The 19,432-nt window shown below is 41.2% G+C and overlaps 1 protein-coding gene across 10 annotated transcripts in view; it reads left to right on the top strand.

The window, feature by feature from the left end:
- INPP4B (inositol polyphosphate-4-phosphatase type II B) overlaps positions 1-17,299 on the top strand; it is a 336,841-nt gene extending 319,542 nt beyond the window's left edge. For 7 of the 10 annotated variants that reach the window (XM_084755320.1, XM_084755315.1, XM_084755322.1 and 4 more), the window contains one exon: positions 15,701-17,070. In XM_084755320.1, coding sequence (XP_084611446.1) covers positions 15,701-15,875 — 175 coding nt within the window. In that variant the 3' untranslated portion in view covers positions 15,876-17,070. Of the gene's footprint in view, positions 1-15,700; positions 17,071-17,112 lie in introns of those variants that run through there. The other 3 variants (XM_084755321.1, XM_084755319.1, XM_084755318.1) reach the window with 3 other exon arrangements.
- The last annotated feature ends 2,133 nt before the right edge of the window (positions 17,300-19,432 follow it).

Below are 19,432 nucleotides of genomic sequence, written 5' to 3'. Positions count from 1 at the left end.
CTGCTACCTCTCCTTCATTAAACCACTCTTGTGGTTTAATACCACAGCAGCCACATTGACATCATCGTTCTCAGGAAAGGAATGCCATATGCCCTAGGTATTGTTGGGGAGAAGACAGCTCAGGGAAACGTGTGGCAACCTGACCCTCCTCCTAGTCCTTGGGGCCTCAGTAGTGTGAAACCTGCCAAGTGAGAGACTCTCCTGTTAGAAATAGGACATGAGCCCCATGGTGTGTAAAACCTATGAATCGAGGGGCAGGTCTGTGAGAGAGGACCCATGATCACCCATGGTGTGTAAAACCTCTGGAGGGAGGAGCAGTTTTGTGAGAGAGGGCTCATGAGCCCCCATGGTATATAAAAGCTGAGAGTTACCAAGTCCTCTGTTTAGTGTGGGATATGAGAGCAGAACGGTGTATGTGTTAAAGCTACGGGGTCTCGTTAGTCCGCCTGTTCCACACACAGCTTCAGTCCTGTGCCCGTTAGACAGCCAATCAGCCAGCATTCCTCCCTTAGAGCTCTGAGCCTCTGATGAAAACAGAGACTGGACCAAGAGGACCTCTAAGAGTCTCTATTAATGCCATCAATTTGAGTGGAAGAGAGGCTTTAAGTAACTTAGAAGGAGTCTAAATAAAGAGGAACATGTTGGGGGTGGAGGGCACTCCTTTCAAAGCTTGCCTGCCTAATAGTCGATCCAGAAGGTGACTTCTGAGTGATGTGCATCAAAGCACTAAGAAAGTAGATGGGAAGGGAATACACACTGCCCTTAGAATTCTCCTGGTAATTCTAGAATGAAGCTGCTGCAACACTTAATTTTAATAAGAAAAGTAAACGCCAAGCGATTACCACAGTTAGCTCCGGGTGGTATTTTTACTCTTCCTGATGGCCATCTGTTTGGCAAACAGCACGGCCATTTCCAGCATTGTTGTGGCACATTGTTTCAAGTGACACAAATGATGGCTCTGTTGGACCCGGGGTGATTATCTGCTTCATAGTTATTACAAAAGGGCACAGAGAAGAATAAAAAAAATGTACCTGAAAAATACTGCTTCCTCTTAGAGTTTACAACTGCTTCTCCCATTGAACATTTTCCACTGGCTGGTTATGAGAAGAGGAAATGAAGCCAAGCAATAAAACCTCAAAGCCTCTGTAGTAACAAACTTCCTCCCATGAGACTCCACTTCTTAATGGTTCTAGAACCTTCCTAATCAGTGTTGTTAGCTGTGAACCAAGGGTGTAAGCACAATAGCCTCTGGGGGACCATTCCACATTCAAACCACAATGCCTCTCATGAGCAGGAAGGTCTGATGTGAGCCAAGTAGGTGGCCCCAGACAGTTTGTTACTCATTGCCTTGCGATGCCACTTAGATGTCTAGCTGGATATAACTGCATAATTCAGAGGAAGGATAGCAGGCTACCAAGAAGAGACTTGATACCCTATGAGCATATACAGGGGGAAGAGGTCCCCCTCAGTCACAATCATAGGGGAGGGGAGTAAGGGGAAAATGGGAGGAAGGGAGGAATGGGAGGATACAAGGGATGGGATAACAATTGAGATGTAATATGAATAAATTAATAAAATATATTTAAAAATAATAATTTAGAGAGGACAGCTAGAGAGATGATTTTAAGATTCATCAACATAAAATAATGAGAAACTTCAGGGGACTTTTTGAACTAGAAAAAGTAGAAACTGGCCATAGTGGTACATACATGCAACCCCAGCATCTGGGAAGCAGAGGATAGAGAACTGATGCAAGTTCAAGACCAGCCTGGTCCATGTATTGCGTTAAATACCAGCCTTGACTATAAACTGAGACCCTGACTCATAAAAAGGCAAAAGGTGCCATCCTACGTCCTTCATGCTTTAACACCAATAAATGAGAGACAGACAGAAAAGAGCTAAGCAGTCTGTGTCTTGTCAGGGCATGTTTTGTTTGCACATGGGTGCATGCACACACACACAGAGAGAGAGAGAGAGAGAGAGAGAGAGAGAGAGAGAGAGAGAGAGAGAGAGAGAGAGAGAGAGAGAGAGAGAGAGGAGAGAGGAGAGGAGAGGAGAGGAGAGGAGAGGAGAGGAGAGGAGAGGAGAGGAGAGGAGAGGAGAGACTTACCTAGGGGAGAAAAACAGAAGGTAACTTTAAAATTGCTTTATTTACTCATTTTTACTGTCATGAAAGTACTGTGTACTTTTATGTAATTCTCACAGTAATCCGGTGGGAGATGAGAATGTTCTCATTTTAACAGGAAGAAGTTGAGGCCTAATAGAGTTAGGTAATAGGGAGCTGGGCTATTTCCTTCCATGTTTTTCCCACCTACATCTTTATGTACACTGTGCCCTGTTACCAGTATCTGCTCACATCCCTGGCTGCTTGGAGAACAAGGTAGGCTACAGTGTAGTGGCGTACATATGCCTCTCTTTTTATGTGGGAGTCTCAGGACAGAGCAAGAATGCAGCTCAGGTTCCTGGCCCACCAAGGAAGGGAGGTATGGTTGTCCCAGCACCACCACTCTCTGCTGAGGTTTACCAAGAGGGCAAGAAGCCCAAGGGCTTGACCATTAATCCCATCCTAATTGAGAGTGTCTCATTATAAACTTCAGAAGGCTATTAATTAGAGGGTGAAGCCATGTTGGCTGACATTTAAAAATGTTGTGTCAGTGTTTAATGACCACAATGTTACTTTGATCTGTTACATTGGAACAATTAGAACTAAGCCCTCCTTCTCTCCTCTCTATGCTTCTGGAATAACAACTCATGAGACTCAAAAATATATTTACAGATTCCTAGGCCATATAGCTAGGCTCTTCTCTGACTAGCACATAACTTAAAATAACCCATTTATATTAATATTCATTCTTCCACATGGCTGGTTACCTCTGCTCTGGTACCAGGTGTCTTTCCTCTTCACGTCTTGCCAGCCGAATTTCCCACATGTGGCTCTCTCCCCAAATCCTCTCTGTCTACTGATGTCCCACCTTCTATTTTCTGTCTAAGCTATATGCCATCAGATTTATTGTTCACAGGTGCTACATCCATACAATATGCGAGATATTCCTTCCACAGGACATGTTGTTGGCATTTCTTTTTTTTTGAGATTTATTTATTATTATGTATACAATGGTCCATCTGCATGTACACCTGCAGGCCAGAAGAGGGCATCAGATCATATTATAGATGATTGTATGCCCCCATGTGGTTGCTGGGAATTGAACTCTGGACCTCTGGAAGAGCAGTCAGTGCTCTTAACCTCTGAGCCATCTCTCCAGCCTCATTGTTGACATTTCTTTACAAAGGAAACCACACTTGTATAGTTACTACATAATGTGTATCTCTATGTGTGTACCCATTTATTTGCTAAAGTGTCCTATTTATTTGTCCATCAATGTGTAGAAGAAGTAATGTATTCAGGGGGTTGTTTCTTGGTATGTATGCATGTGCATGTTTGTGTGCAGGTGCATATACCCATGCACTCATGCTTGAAAGCGAGAGGAGAATTTCAGTTGCCTGGTCCAATGTGTGGTGTGGAACAATGCATTCCCAGGAGCCTTAGCCGACCCTCCCTGTGTCTGCCCCACCTCCGCTGAATACTGAGGTAGTGGACAAGTAAATATACACTAGGTGCTTACGGGAGCTCTAGGGATCTGAACTGAAGCCATCATCCTTGCGCAGCAAGTGCATCTACTGCTGAGGTATCTTCCAAGACTGTGTTTCTTTTTTAATGTCTTTTCAATAAGCAGCACCAGACATTTCAGCTCGTCTCTGCTTAGAGAGGCCAATATCTGGCACTGTGCTCTCGTCTTGCCATGGGTTCTGCCAGGCGCTGGAGCTTGGCTCTGCGTGCATCTGTCATCAGCCTTGCCCTCCCTTTCCTATTCCTCTCCTGCATCTTCACCTCACTGTATCCAAGTCAAACTTTACATATATGTCTTTAAGAACATTCCTCCACCTGGCCCCTGGATTCACTCCCTTTCCAGTTACACAAAATCCTCCAGGCACCAGTCTGTCTCCCTTTGCCTCGACCACACGGCTGTTTTGTGTGTACATCTTGCCTTCCGTTTTTCCCTGTTGCCTTCTCTTCTCCTGTTCCTTTTATTTTTCTCTCAGCTTTCATACATCCTGTTACTATGCGCAGTCCTTCACGATGGACACTGCACATCTCTTTGTCCCAGTCAGGCCTACACTTTCCAAGCTTCTGAACATCCCTGGGGCACTTACTTTAAATTCCAGCCTCAAAGAACCGAAGGAAGAAGGAAAAGTGGAGAGAGAACCTCACATGGACACATCAAATTCATTTCACTGTGTGGCATGTTTACTAAAACACAACCTGCACATAGCCCATTAGCTTTTTATACACATGTCACTAACCTTAAATTTTTCACCATACTGTCTCTCCTCAGTCCTTTAATCACTTATACTATTTCTTTCTGGACCTGACTCAAATATTCTCCTTTCTAAAACTCTAAGACCAAACCAAGCTCTCTGATAAGGTCTAATGGAAATAATTATACTTAAAACTCGTTTTATCTCCTTCATTCTCTTTATTTTTTTAGTAATAAGAAAATTTAAACTGAACTTATGGCTGCTTTTGCTATCTGTTCATGAATTATAAGTGCTTTATAAGTACTTTCTTTTTAAAAACAATCTGTACACACAACTGAAAGTACGACCCCTCATATGATTGCCTCCCCAAGAAGATATTTTCACTTTCTATGTATTTTGTGAAACAAAAACTTAACAATTAAACTAAAATGTGATATCAAGGAAAATTAAATTATTTTTAGCTCATAGGTCAGTTTTATTTACTTTTGATTCTCAAAATTGAGTCCAAAATATATCTGAGGAACAAGAACTTACTTAGAGACCAAATAGAAGATCCACCTGCTTGGAATTCTTGGTGAGCTATTAACTGTGCTTTTAAGAGGGAAAATATGACCTCTGGAATGTTGCATTTGCCTGCATGTGCATGATCACAGAAAACATGTGTAAAGGGTCTCCAGTCATTGCCAGGAAAGAAAGTGATTTATTCAATAAAGAGATGGGGTTCAAAGCCTCTACCTGTTGATTTGGAACTGTCTAAAGTCCGTAAAAAGTAAATGTCATTTCCATTTTGGTCACCTGTAACCAGTGACTAAAGCATCCAGAAGAGAACACAGCCCTCTCAGGGTAACATTTACTGCACATGGTTCTCTCTGATTCCCGTTCTTCCTCTGCCTCCCAACGATTGCAGGGACACCGCCTAACATTTGTCATCTACGTTAAGTCACAAACATTCTTTTCTAAGTCAATGGGTCATCCTAACTTGAAAGTCATCCTTTTCCTCTGATTGGAAAGGATCCCAAGCCTCACATTTCCCTGGTCCCTTTGTCCTAGTGTCCTCTTACTTATGGTCATCCTTTCCGTAGAATTTCATCTCAGGAGTCCGTGCAGTGCCCTTGAACACAATCCACACACTCTATGTGGCTTTCATTTAAACAGTGCTAGAGTTTTCACTCTTTGCAACTAAATTTGTTTGTGTTTACTGTTAAAAAAGAAATAACCCATTGCCTAGACTTCTGTAACAGCGATATCATATCTTCCAAGTCACTTTCATTGACAACTTTAAACTATTGTTTTTAGGTATTCATCTGTGTATGTGCCTGTACACACACACTCACATGCATGCACGCACATGCGCACACACACACACACACACACACACACACACACACACACACACACGTCAAAATAACTCTGGATCTCCCAGAGTTGCAACTGCAGGTGGTTTTGAGGCACCTAATATGAGTGCTGAAACTCAGAGTCAGGATCTCTGTAAGAGCCTCAAGTGCTCTAAAGCCCTAGGACAGGACTGTTCTTAGAGTTCACATGCTAATATTACATTCTAAAGTCATGGATTACATTAGAAAACATTTTAAATGTGTCTGATGAGCCTACAGCAAGCCTTAAAGGCTGTCTTTTCTTCTAGACCCATAGAAATGACTCCATCCTTGATACCACTTGTTAAAAATTGCACACACATTTAAATATTTGCAACATTGTTACGCAGTTCTGGGAGTCTTCTCTTAGTGTTCTAAGTATACTCAAAGTCTGAAGTGCTGGAAGATCGTTTGCCATCAAGAATGTGTGTAAGAGTGGTGAAAGTGCAGGTCTTGCACACTCATTGGGTCTATCTGGAGTTGTGTAGTCCCATGGATATTGAGCTAACTTGAAAAAAGAAAAACAACAAATAAACGTCTTTCCTTACCTTAGACTATGACATAAGGAAAACATGGCACATAGAAATTATATTCTAAAGATGCTTTCTTTTACTTGCTCTTTAGAAACCAAAGAAAGGCTTTATTTCCTCTGGCATTGTTTAGACTCAAATAGAAGATTTATCTTAAAGTACTTTTAAATGTGAGAGTATTTGGTCCTCTGATTGCTTGGACGATTTCTTAGGCTCTCATGGGTACCCAGCATGCTTCATATCCCACTTATACTGATATGACAATTTAAGCTCTGATATAATTCAGAAGCTGGGGGCGGGAGTTCTCTATAAATACATGGTTCTCTATAAATATTGATTTATAAGTGACTATTGAGTCAAGTAAAGCTCTTTTAAGATCTTGGCTTTAAAACAATGGGTCATAAGTCATGGTAGTATTTCCACAACTCCAACCTTAAAGCAGGTGATTAAATGCAAAATAGCCTCAGGTTGTTACTGATCAGAAGAAGAGTTGTTTGGTTTTCAATTAGTTTTAATTTCTGATTTCCTCTGGGGAGCTTGAAGTAGTATAGCAGTTAAAGAAATAAAATACAGACGAACAAAACTATTAATGAATAATTATCCCCACTAGGCAAGTAAAGCATCCTAGCTTGCTGTGTAGAGTTCTGAATGATTTGAGAGACTACGTGTGATGAGTGACTTAAGACCCCACACTCAGCATTGTCAATAACAAAAAAATGAGGAAACAAGCAAATACTATAAAATCACGAATACCAGGTTTTGTTTGAGAAACCACCTACAAGTATAGGCAGCCATGCATTTAAATGTGAGGCATGTCTTTTACTCATTCCTATCCAAAATGATCGCCTTGAGAGGTATTTGAAGATCGTTTTGCACCCTTCATAGTCAGTAGATGCCCTTAAATGTCCGATCATATTGCACTTCTTTGGGGACACCACTGAGATTTGCTTGCATGGTGATCCTAGGCTAAGGAACATTAATGACAGTGAATTGTCAGGTTAGAAGGCAGTCATCGATTACTTCTCATAATCTCCTGGTAAAGCAATTGCTAATAATACTGCTGAGAGCATCCTTTATACTCCGCGCAGGCAAAGTCCTGAAAACTCCATTGCTGTCCATGAAGAAATGTTCACTTGTGCTGTTCTTGGCAGGAAGAAAGGGGACAGTCCCCAGGCCACCTGTCTTCTCTGGGCATATCACTAGCTTTACACATCCAGCAGCTTTGTAGCCAGGCTACTTTGAATTCTAGCTGAGTAATGAGATGATAACGGGGGAGGCAAGTTTAATGCATGACTCTAATCTCCAGAGATAGAAGTTAATAAGCAACAAATTAATTCGATTCCAAAATTGCCCTTCCAAAACCAAGACCCCTTGACTTAGTAATGTTGACTTGGAAGCACACACAGCATCCAGACTGTAAAACAGCAAGTGTGCTCTTTTGAGTGGCCCCTGCACTCAAAAGTGCAATCGGATATAAATTGGCAATCCTTAACTTAGAGTAAGGATCATTATTATAAAATGTTTTTTTTTCACCCTTAGTTTCCTTTCTCCCGCATTGGTCTGAGCGCTCTATTCCTCTAGTGGTGCCTATTTATAGGATCAGCCGAGTAGGAAAGCGGGCACTTCTGCACTTCGTGTTCATAAATTGTAGCTAATATTTGCACCTGAATTTGCAAACAGCATGGAACATGTACATTGTAATAGATGAATAGATGATTGATGGAGGGTGATGATGAAGAGGAGGAAGAGTGAAGGAAGGAAGATAATATCAAAAGAAGACTCCATTCTTCTTAGGGAGTATTGAGAATCAGTCTATTAATAAAGCTGCAAAGATAACTTTCACGTAAAAACTGGACAACTCAGGAGGGCATGTTTTAAGGATGATATTTATAATAATTACAATTTCAAGAGCTACCGTTTAGTCAGCCTTAGATTATTTCTGGTACTATAGTTTCTTTCATGCATCATCTCATGTAATGCTTTCAAACACTTTACAGTTTGTGTGTCTATGAAGACATCGCAATGGAGAAATCTTACTTGAAGTGTATGCAGCCCGTAGATGAAAACAGCTGAGATTAGAAAGGTCAAGTGCTATCTCAGTGCCTCTCTTTATATATCTAAAAATCAAATAGGATCTCAGAGCCTCCAGCCCCGCTTTGCCCTTTGCTCCACCTGCAGGCATGCAGTCTTGGACTGACACTGTAAATCGTGGATAGAATGAAATTCCTTGAAAAGTACATTTTTCTGCATTCCTGGAACTGCCCCATCCTGGAGGAGTTATTTTTAACAGTGGATCTGGTACCTGAAAGTATTTGATCCATTGCTATGTGGTGCTGTGTTATCCATTTTGAATAAGCATGGCGGTTGCTTGCCTGGCCCTTGTGGTGCATACATAACTACCTCTGTGGAGGTATGAGTAATCTAGGTAGAATAAGGCAGATCCCAGTGGCCCTCTAGTATATCAGTATGGCCTTGTGGACACACCCACTTTGAGATCTAATGGTTTTCATCCTTGTTTGGGTATGTGTCACTCCTGGTGAAAAAGGTTTGTACAATACTACCAAGCTGCATAAATAGATAGATAGATAGATAGATAGATAGATAGATAGATAGACAGACAGACAGACAGACAGACAGACAGACAGATAGATAGATAGATGCTTTGACTTACACAGGTAAAATTCATGGCAGTTCTATGTTTGTGGGTTGCTGCCATTTTAGAGACAAGGAAATTGAGATGTCCTATGTTGACTCATTTGCCCAAGAACACTCAAATAAGGCCTGAGAAGAACAGATGTTGAAATAGATGTTCAGACTCTAAACCCACCAGTGAGAGACGTGCCCTTGGGCAGGCTGCGCTGAAGGAGTCTGAGTAGGAAGAGTCAAACTTGAGGCTCTTTGTCTCTGTTTGGCTGTACTGTGGGGGTGAGGTACACAACAGTGGAGTCTTCTTTTCAGTTTACGGTGCACCCAGTCCTTGGGCCACTGCTCTCCACTCCTGCCTTCACACACAGCCAATCCGAGCAAGGTCCTCCTAGCACTGCTTGATTTCCCTTTCCATCCAATGCTAAATGACTTGGTATGCTGGAAAGCTTGTGGGTAGTGCTTTCCCTCAACTGAAGCAGTCCTGCCTGACCGCCCTCTGCCATGTGACTCCCGTGAGCCCTTCACTAACCCCATTTAGGCTCACACACTGTACACTTTCTCTGATTACTTTTTTTTTTTTATTTACTGCTTTTGGGCAAATGCTGTTGTGTTTTTTCATCCTCTAGCTCAAAAGGAGACCTCATCAAAGCAGAAATCTCCATTTCATTTTCCACTGCTTTATTCCTTATGTAAAGCAGTGACTGGCCCACAAGGATGTAAAGGATAATATTTAATGAATGAACAAATGATTCTCTGAGATTCACCAACAATTTAAAAGGAATTCAAATAAATAAGTAAATAAAAAATAAATAAATAAATAAATAAATAAATAAATAATGCAGTGCAAGGTATCTTATCACAAACACATTCAAAGATATCCATTATCGATACTTTAAAACTGACTGTACTTTGGGGCCGGAGAGATGGCAGACTGGACTGCTGGGTCATTCTTCAGTGACAGGGTCCTGAAAGAGACGATCAAGAGGAATAAGGAGGACAATGACAGAGAACACAGAGACAATACAGTGTGGGGTTGGGAGGTCCTGCTCAAGCCATGTCTGATGCCAAGCAAACTTAAGAAGTACAGTGCTGTACGTCCTATTTGCAGGGGAGCAATAGGACAGAATTGTCAGAATCTTTAACACAGTGGGACAAAATCAGCAGGAGGCTAACTGAGCCATGTTGCATGTAGAGAACACACGGTATCTCCAGATGATTACAGGCCAACAACCACAAGGAGGCCTTGGGCTCAGAACTCCAGTCTCTTCACAGAGGGGAAAAGCCAAGTTCCCAGGAACTGAATGTGTAACTGCTTTGAGGCGCTAGCTTCAGCTCCAGGCTGGCCTTGCCAAATTGGCCCCTGAGCAAGGGCACAGAGATAGGGACCCTTGTGTCCTTTTGTCCTTTGATCAGGGCCTCTGAGAACATCTTAGGTTGGTCCAGCTCTCAGCAGAACCGCCCCCCCCCATCCCTGCTTTTGTATTTCTTAAGGCCTGATGAGTTACGGTCCCTGAATATTTAAATGGATTGTTAACATAAGTACCATATTGAGTAGAGGTTGAAGGATATAAAAAGGGGTTAGATATCCTAACTTGTACAACAAATTTTGGACTGATTAGAAGGGGAATCTACATAACTAGTAAAGGAAGAATGGATTGAGGGGATTTAGATGTGCCCCTCCTTTTCTGACACAGAGGACCTCCCATTCAGTGATGTGTAAGGAAGGTTAACATAAGCAACGAGTCCAAATGTAAAAGGATGCCCATGTTGTAGTTCTTTTTTTTTTTTTCTGAATGTCAGATGATCACACTGTCCAGGGCTGTGGCTAATAGCCAAATGTCCAGTTGAGCCTTTTTCTTTGGAGACATTTTAATGGGACACAGATAATGAGTTATTAGGAAGCTATCTTCATCCAGACCAGGTGGGCTCCAGGACAAGTCAACCAGCAGCCTAGTTCATCTGCTTAGAGACACAGAGTACTTTGGAACTGAGGCACATCCACCATGAAGCACATCCCCATGGGAAAAATCATTCTATAGCTGGGGCATCATATTCCCATTGCATACTGGGAAACAACGTCCATCCAATGAGGTATCCTGTGAATTACTAGCAACTGAGAAACTCAAGTGGGAAATGGAATTGACAATATCTGAGAAATTGTACATTAAATTTCTTGTGGACTCCAAAGCCATAGGCCATACGTGTCATCCAGATAGCAGGATGGCTCTGTGTTAATCCTCCATCAACAAATAACAATGGTTGATGATTTCCCAGTTTGGCTAAAGAGAGCAATACAGGGCCTAACATGAGAAACACCCAGAAGATCAGTTACACCCGTCTGATAAATTTAATAATTGTGTAATATTTTACTAGCCAGTTATTTTAAAAATAAACCTTGATTTGACATATTTTATAGCCAGGCCTTTTTTTTTTTGTAACTGTTGACCTTGGTCCTTATAAACTTTAATATCATATACATTATCTTTAAGTCTTATCTTGTATATGACTTTAAACCTCATTAGGACATTTATAGCTAAGTAAAGTATTTAGTTTTTTATTTTATAAGCATATACTCATTTCAATCTTTACAAATAAATCTTCATTTATTAAAAGATTTTATCTTTTATTAACATGAGACTTTATAATTGTAGAGTTGGCCCAACCCCTGTTTGTTTATAAATTGGCTTGGAATGGTCTCATTGGAGCAAATGTCTTTAAAGGAAATTAAGACCCAGCGGAGCCTATCTTGGCTGCTCCTTAGTGGCAGCAGCTTTGTGATTTTGTAGCCCATCTCTTTGGGATTTTTGTTTTATAAGAAATAAAAAAAGAGAGGAGAGTAGAAGAAAGAGTTAAATTTTCAAGTCTCCCTAAGGAATGTCCAGCTTTTCGTATTTATCTATTAGGTTGATTCTTCTTCTTTTGCCTGTCAAAGTCAGAGGGCTTGCCTGATCCAGGAAAGGGGTCAAGGACACACAGAGAAGAAAACACAAAACAAAACAGGCTTAAATCTGAAATGGGAGGGGCCAAATCCCATATTTCAGAGTCAGCTTCTTTGTCCAAGCATAAGTAGCCCAGGACAATTTGGCACCTTTAAGAGTAGAGGTTCATTAGCCCTAAAACATCCAAATTCGAGCTGTGAAGATGTGTAGAAAAGAGAGGAGTGAAAACAGCAAAGGTGCTTGAAGGTGGGAAATGTTATTATTATAGGGCCCTCTGAGTTTGTCTCTGCTTGTCCCTGTTTGTCCCACCTTCTCTGCTTGGTACCCAGCTGCTTCTTGCAGGCCAGCTGTGAGAGAGACAAGTGTCCCAGGGAGCCCCAGGTGGGGCCACATGCCACTGAGCCAGGTGACTCCTCGTTTGACTGAGGCTCCTCTTTTTCTCTTTTGTAAAATGCCCTGCTGAAGTGGGAGAATTCAGAAACATCAAGCAGGTCCTCTCCCCCCCAAATATCAGGGGTGCAGGCTCTGCTAGCTCCCACAAATGAAGGGCGGAAGGCATTAACGAGAGCTAATAATAATGTGTAATAAAAGAGGAGGTGACATAGCCTGGCTAAATGGGACAGAGCCATTCCAGGTGGTTTTAAAACTGTATCATCCAAATAAGAAACATTCTCTTCCTGTTCTTGGGCATCATGAAGGAAAAGTAATTTAAGAAATGATCCCACTTTCCAGACCTTTTATCTCTATTTTATTTTATTTTTTGGTTTTTTAAAAAAAATCTGTTTCCTGGGAGTCTGTTTCAGAGTACAGTGACCAGATTTACAGGAGCACTGAATTAAAAGTAAATCAATGTTATGCTGTTGACTTAAACAATCTCTAATCAGATTCTACTGTGCTAACTCATTAATATGAAACTCGTGTGGCCTTTGTAGGTGATATTCTGTCTTTAAACTTTTACACACACGTGTCAATGTCTTTAAATTTATAGGACCTTCTTCAGGACACCAAGGGCAGAGTTTGAGAGTGAAAGGGCAAACACTTCTCTAAGCACTTTAGCGATACATCACAAAATGAGAGAGAACACAGAAGCAAAGGAAGCATAGAAAATAGTGGCTCTCCACCTTCATAATGCTGCGACCCCTAAACACACCTCCTCATGTTGCAGTGACCTCCCCCAGCCTTTAATTACATTTGTTAATACTGTACAATTGCAAGTTTGCTACTCTTATGAATTATAATGTAAAAACCAGTGTTTCACAGCGACTTTAGGCAACCCATGGGAAAGGGGTCGTGACCCACAGGTTGAGAACCAGTGATCTAAAGGAAAGACGTGCTCTTAACACTCTTGTTGTCATTGAGTTTACTCTGATGCCTCTGCCTCTTCCTTCAGGCTGTGACTCTTGTTTATCTACATCGTGGCTCTGCTTAGTCTTTCTCCTTTACTCAGCAGTCCCTGTTTGGGTGCCAGTTTGAGCTGCACAGCAGGTTATTCTCCATAGAGGACCAGGAGTCAAGAAGATAAGGAGATAGGAGGTAGAGAAGATCAAGTCTGGGCTTGGGAGGCCTTGCTCAAGCTATGTCTTACGCCAAGCAAATGTATCAAGAAGTACAGCATCTTCTATACTATTTCCATGCAAGAAATGAGGCCAAGTTAGCAGAATTTCCCATGCAATGAGACTCATACAAAGTCAGCAGGAGATTAATCCAGTGACATTGAACAAAGGGAACACAGGGTATCTCAAGGGCATCACAGACTGAGCCATGGGACTGATAACTCCAGGCTCTTTGAGGGGGATAGCCAAGTTCCCAGGAACTGAAACCTTACCTGCTTTGAGGCTCCAGCTTCAACTCCAGGCTGGCCATGCCAAGTCTGATCCTGAGCGAGGACACAGAGTGAGGGTCCCTTTGTCTGAGAACATCTTAGGTTGGTCCAACTCTCAACAACACGGCAGTTAAGAATATTTGCTGAATGTTTATGATTTCAGGGCTGTCCATTTGGTGTTAGGTTCATTGGATGTGCTCTTCCCTGGAGGGGACTATTTATACCATTCTTAGCATCCTTTCCCCAGGGCCGGGCTTCCATGAGATTTCCTTAATATTCTATAGAGTGAGCAGATGTACAATACATATATATGACACACATATGTGGAATATATGTATGTATAATATCCATTAAAGTAATAAGTAGCATAAAATTAAGATAGCAAGGGGGAGGCACCTATGGGATGCACTGGCTGGAGGAAAGGGAAGGGAGAAGTAATATAATTACCTTGTCATTTCAAATTTTAAAAAATTAAAATATAAAAGGGCCACTTGTAGCCCTTGCAGGAGACCTGGGTTTTTGTTCCTAATACTCCTAAGGTGCCTTGCAGCTGCCTGTACCTACAGTTTAGCCTCCATGAGCCTAGGCTTGCATGGGATGCGTATACATATATGCAAGCAAGCTCTAGCACATATAAAATAAAAACAGATTAATCTCTTCAAAAAATGAAATTGCGGCTAGAGAATTGACTCCAATTCCTGGGAGACCCGATACTTTTTTATGATATCCACATCCACCAGGTATGTACCCTTTACCCATCTATACATGCAGGAAAAGCATGCAAACACACAAAATGAAATTCCTTCTAATAGTTAAAACAAAAATAAGATCGGGTTCACCACACATTTAGGGGAAAAGTGAAGTAAGTAATAAAATTACTTGTAAACTTGAGACAAGGAATTATGCCAGTCCAAAATTACCACCCTTCTGTTCAAGAAGTCATGTTTTCCAGATAACCCAGTCTGTAACTGGTAACAATACTCGAGTCTTAACGAACAGGCAGACTAACCTGCAAGCCCAGCACCACTGACTCGGTGCTTTAAACTAATGCCCACTACTCTGTGATGGTCATTTATTAGACTGTGACCACTGGTGTTGTTTGAACCTGGTCAAAAATGAGCATACAAGGTTTTCCAGGAATATGTGTACTTAGAAAGGGACACTGCTGAGAAGCCTACATAAAAGATGTCCATGTCCATAGGATGACAGCTAATGGAAGATGCTAATAAAGAGGGCACTACTTCCTTCCCATTGACTATAACTGAGATTTTGCTTATGTGTTTTGGATTTGTCATAATTAGAACTGCTTTCCAGCAAGATATTTTTCTCTTGCACAGGATATACATAATCTGAGGAATTAAATCTTTTACTTCCTGGAATATGATTGCTCTATGCCTCTATTTTCAGAAGAGGGGTTCATAGGGACAGATCTGGCCCTATAAATGAGCTTAGCTGAAGACAAAATGATTTATGAGCTGAGCCAACAGAAAGGCTCTGAGTGGGGTTTGCTTGAACTAAGAATATGGCTGACAAGGATGACATGTCAGGTGTTTCATTCCTTTCAATGACCAAACCATGTCAAGAAATCATTTTACAACTTCAAACACCCACGGATATAATACCAGGAGAAGGTATGTTTAATGTGCCAGGTACATCTACTTGTCTCCCCCATCTTGTGTTTCACGTCATCATTATTTCATTCCCCGAAGATGTATTTATCAGACCATTTTATATGAGCTATTCCATCATATAATTTTATTTAGTCTTGTTTACTGGTCCCATTATGATCACCCAATTCTGCATGTAGCTTTAGCTTCTACAAGTATCACCGTGGTGTTTTTTTTTACTGCAAAAAGCAAAGGGAATGTTCTCTTTAAAAATGTTTGTCCATGTAATACGGGGGGGGGGGGGGGAATCCCACAGCGATGCACTGAGGGATGCTTAGCAAAAACACTTCTGATGACAATGTACTACGTAAGGTAACGTGTGTGTTTTCGAGGTTAAGGCTGTATTTGACGCTCTGCGAATGCTGTTCTATTCTCTTCTCTCCTCGAACCCCTCCCTGTTTAACAGCAGACAAACCCAGGGAGCCTTGAATGAATCCGACGATCCTGAGACAGGCCGCCTAACTGATAACAAGCCAACTTCTCGACACTTCTATCCTGTCGCCTTGCTTCTTGTCAGCTCACACCTGCTAGTTGTGTGGCTCATTTTAAGTCTTGCGTTACTCTTAGCCAAATACCAATAGGTTTTATGTTGTATTCTTTTTTTTTTCTACAAGCAACAATGGACTTTAATTCTGGGGACAACGTTGTAATATTTCTACATTTTCAGATTCACAGAATTTAAAAAAAAAAAAGAAGAAGAAATGTTTGAATTGTGGTTTTGTTCTCTCTAAAAACTAAAAGGCAAAACGTACTATGCATTAAGTGAATTACTTTGCTCTTTTGTCCACTGAAAAGTGTTTTCCCACCGTTAAGTAGCTAAAGACAATTTCTTTAATTACTGTCTTTGGAATAAGACAAAGAATAGAATCCTGAAAGCTTGAAGTTCTGAGTCTCCACTTCCCATGTCATTTATGAAAGAAATTAAGTTTGACATCACACAACAGTAAAACACCCAAGGTAACCTGGGAAGTGGAGGTTGCAGACTTTCTTTCCACTGTGCTAATAACATAGTTGCCATCAGCTGGTAGAAATGTGTCTCCTTTCTTACTCAGTTCCTTGTTGTCCCTTACTCATTGCTCTGTTTAATCTTCTTGTGTCAAGTAACTTTATGGAAAGAATGGCTATTTATGTTTTGTAATTAAATTAACCTGTTTGTAACTTTTGGTTGAGTTGCTTTGGCTTTCAGACTACTTTTGTATTCTTTCTAACCAGCTCTCGTTTGTGTCTCAATGCGCCATTTTTAGCACCTGTGACTTTTGTACTGTGGTTGAGGAGCGCTTGCATTTCCTGAAGCTGATGCTTGGAACAGGCTGGTCAGAAAGCCATCTTCTCTCTTCACTGTATAGCTAAAACAATGAAGTCAAATAGGATGGAACTTCCATTAAAAAAAAATCTATAGGGCCAGACTTAATAAATTAAATGCCTTATTCCTAGAACTGCATCCTTAGGGCTACATGTAGATTTTAATGTGTTTTAAGGGACTGACAGTTAATTTGTGGGAAAGTTATACAAAGGCAGATATATTTATGAAATTAAAGTAAAGCTGTATTGTGAAGCAAATTATATTTAAAGAGTTTATTAAAAGTTAAATGTCTGTTAAGAAAATTACTCTTATCTTTCCGAAGGCAATAATGGTATTGGGCCTGGCCTAGGATTTAATTTTGTAAGATGTATCATCACTTGTGGAAAAAAAAATGTAGAGTTGACTCTTTGTTATTTTTACTTGGACTGTTGCTGCAACTCTGCACTGAACAAATAAAACCTATTATTTATTTATTCTGTGTTTCATGAAGTTGCGCTTTTTCCCCTTTTCACCAGAGAAGGATGCCGCATAGAGAACGCGCTGAAGAATATCAAGTGCAGACGGTATGCTTTCAACATGCTGCAGCTGATGGCTTTCCCCAAGTGCTACCGCCCTCCAGAAGGCACTTATGGAAAAGCTGACCCCTAAGTGTACCGACACGGAAACAAACAGGACACAAATACACTGTGGTTGGAAGACCTCCTCCACCTCTGTCGCTTTTATTTTTGACTGTTGTCAGTTGGTGGGGTGAGGGGCTCATGGGTGTGGCTCACATCAAGGGCCACACATCATTCAGAAGGTGACATCCAGAAATGAAGTCCTACCAGCCCCGCCGTGCCTAGTCTGTCTGTCCTTCCTGTGTTAACCCTCACTGGCTGAGGTTAGTTGAGAAAGTGTAATTCCATTTGTAGGGTATTTAAATAAAAAACGTGTCCTGAGGAAACAAGGTTTTTCCAGTGGTGCCAGAGGTGACTCGGAGAATGTCACTCTCCATCTAAGCTGTAGAGAGAGGAGCAAGTAGAGGAGTGGGCCCATGCGATGCTACTTTGGAGTCTCGCCTGCAGACAACCTCCCAGCCCAGCTTATTGGGCTTTATAAAATGTGTATGGAAAATACAACTAGGGAATGGTAAACCATGCCCTCTATCACTGGCTTGGTTTGTGGGTATCTTTGCACACATCTTTGTCATCCAGTTCAGATGCGATTCTACCTTCTAAACTGGCAGATGAAAGTGTGATTACAGCTAAGAGCTACAACACAAAACCGCAAATGGATTGTTGAAGAGCTCTGATGTGGCCTGGGCAACCCATCTAGACACAACAGCATAGTGTACTAGGAAAACACTTTGTGGCACTAAAGTTGCAGAGAAATTTAAGGGCGGTACCTGCTCATGCGCCAGGTAAAAATATCCAGCAGCTTGGAATTCATTCGGAAAAATTCATAGACATGAGATACATGTATATGAGACGGACCTTGGTGGTCCCCTTAGTGTGGGAGATTGCAATCTGTCATAGGCCAATATATATGTGACGTGGAGAATCGTAGAGCCTGTGTGCAGCCCTAAGCGTGATAAGTTAACACCCTGTCAGTTAACCCGAATCTCAAATGTATCCTTACAGTAAAATGACACCATATGTAAGATTACTAATATTCCAAGTTAGTGGTTTCTTTAGAGACCACGTTGCATCAGACCATCATTCAAAGGAAAAAAAACGAGTAAATCAAGGCATGTCACTTAGGGGGCTGCAGAAGAGGAAATACAGCCAGCGTTACAGGTTGTCACTCTTTAAACTTCCAAGCCTACAAGCATCTTTCTTCTCCAGGTGGCTACACTAGCTGTGTAGGAAAATTGTCAGAGAAGAGTCAAGTAGAAATTAGGATATATCACTGGAACCGACACTCAGAATAAAGTGACATGAAGAAAAAAAATCTGTATTCTTTCCTCTTTCACCACTGGAAGGTGATGTCCAAAGTATACATCTCTCTGAGGATGCTGGAGAGCCTGCTTACACAGAACCTTCTTTTGTGACTTCATCCAGGGTCATTGGGTAACATGGTCGCTATTTGCCTAGGATGCTTCCTGGAAAGGTTTTTCAAATAGATCTCTGGTCCCCAGTTGAGTTTTTCAAGAGACTGAAGACAGAAGCTAACACTCTGGGGCTTCTCACAGTGGGATCACCCACTCACCAGTGTACCTCATGACACGTGGCTCTTACCGAGCCGTTTGTGGTGCGGCCTTAAAAATGAAAAGCTGCAATTACGTATGGAAATAGTCATCTTGGTGTTCTCAGTCCTATTTCAGTGATTTACTACAACCTTGTAATTGTTAGATTTTTTTTTTATCGAGGTGGTAGGTATGCGGTTGGGTTTGTTACTATATCGAGTTTAAGATGGGAGAGTGGTGATGACAAAGGTTTTGTGTTCAGTTCTGAGCTTTTCTTAGTATCTCTAATAATGATGTGTAGCCCAGGGTACTTTATATAATTTTCTTAGCTCATATGTATTTCATAAACAACAATTTTATGTTTATATATTTTTATAAAGTAAGCATCTTAACTCAACTATGGTAAATATTTATTAACTGGAAAAGCAATAGTTAGGCTTTTCCAGTTTTCTACGACATTTCATAGGATATTTTTTCCTCTGTCCACAAATGCTAATATAGAAATATCAAACGTATGTCTGTCTGTAATGCAGAGAAATGAAGTTTTGCTCATTGGCAGAATCATCACCATTTCCTAGGGGAACCTTGCATGTGGGACATCTTTTCAACAGGGGGTTTTTAACAATTCATATTTCCTAACATGATTGCTCTTCTCCAAACGCACTCAGACA

This window comes from Acomys minous (assembly GCF_964271855.1).
Source record: "Acomys minous genome assembly, chromosome: 14".
Taxonomy (NCBI): Eukaryota; Metazoa; Chordata; class Mammalia; order Rodentia; family Muridae; genus Acomys; species Acomys minous.
The sequence above is the reverse complement of the archived record's forward strand: the minus strand, read 5'-3'. Positions and strand labels throughout refer to the sequence as shown.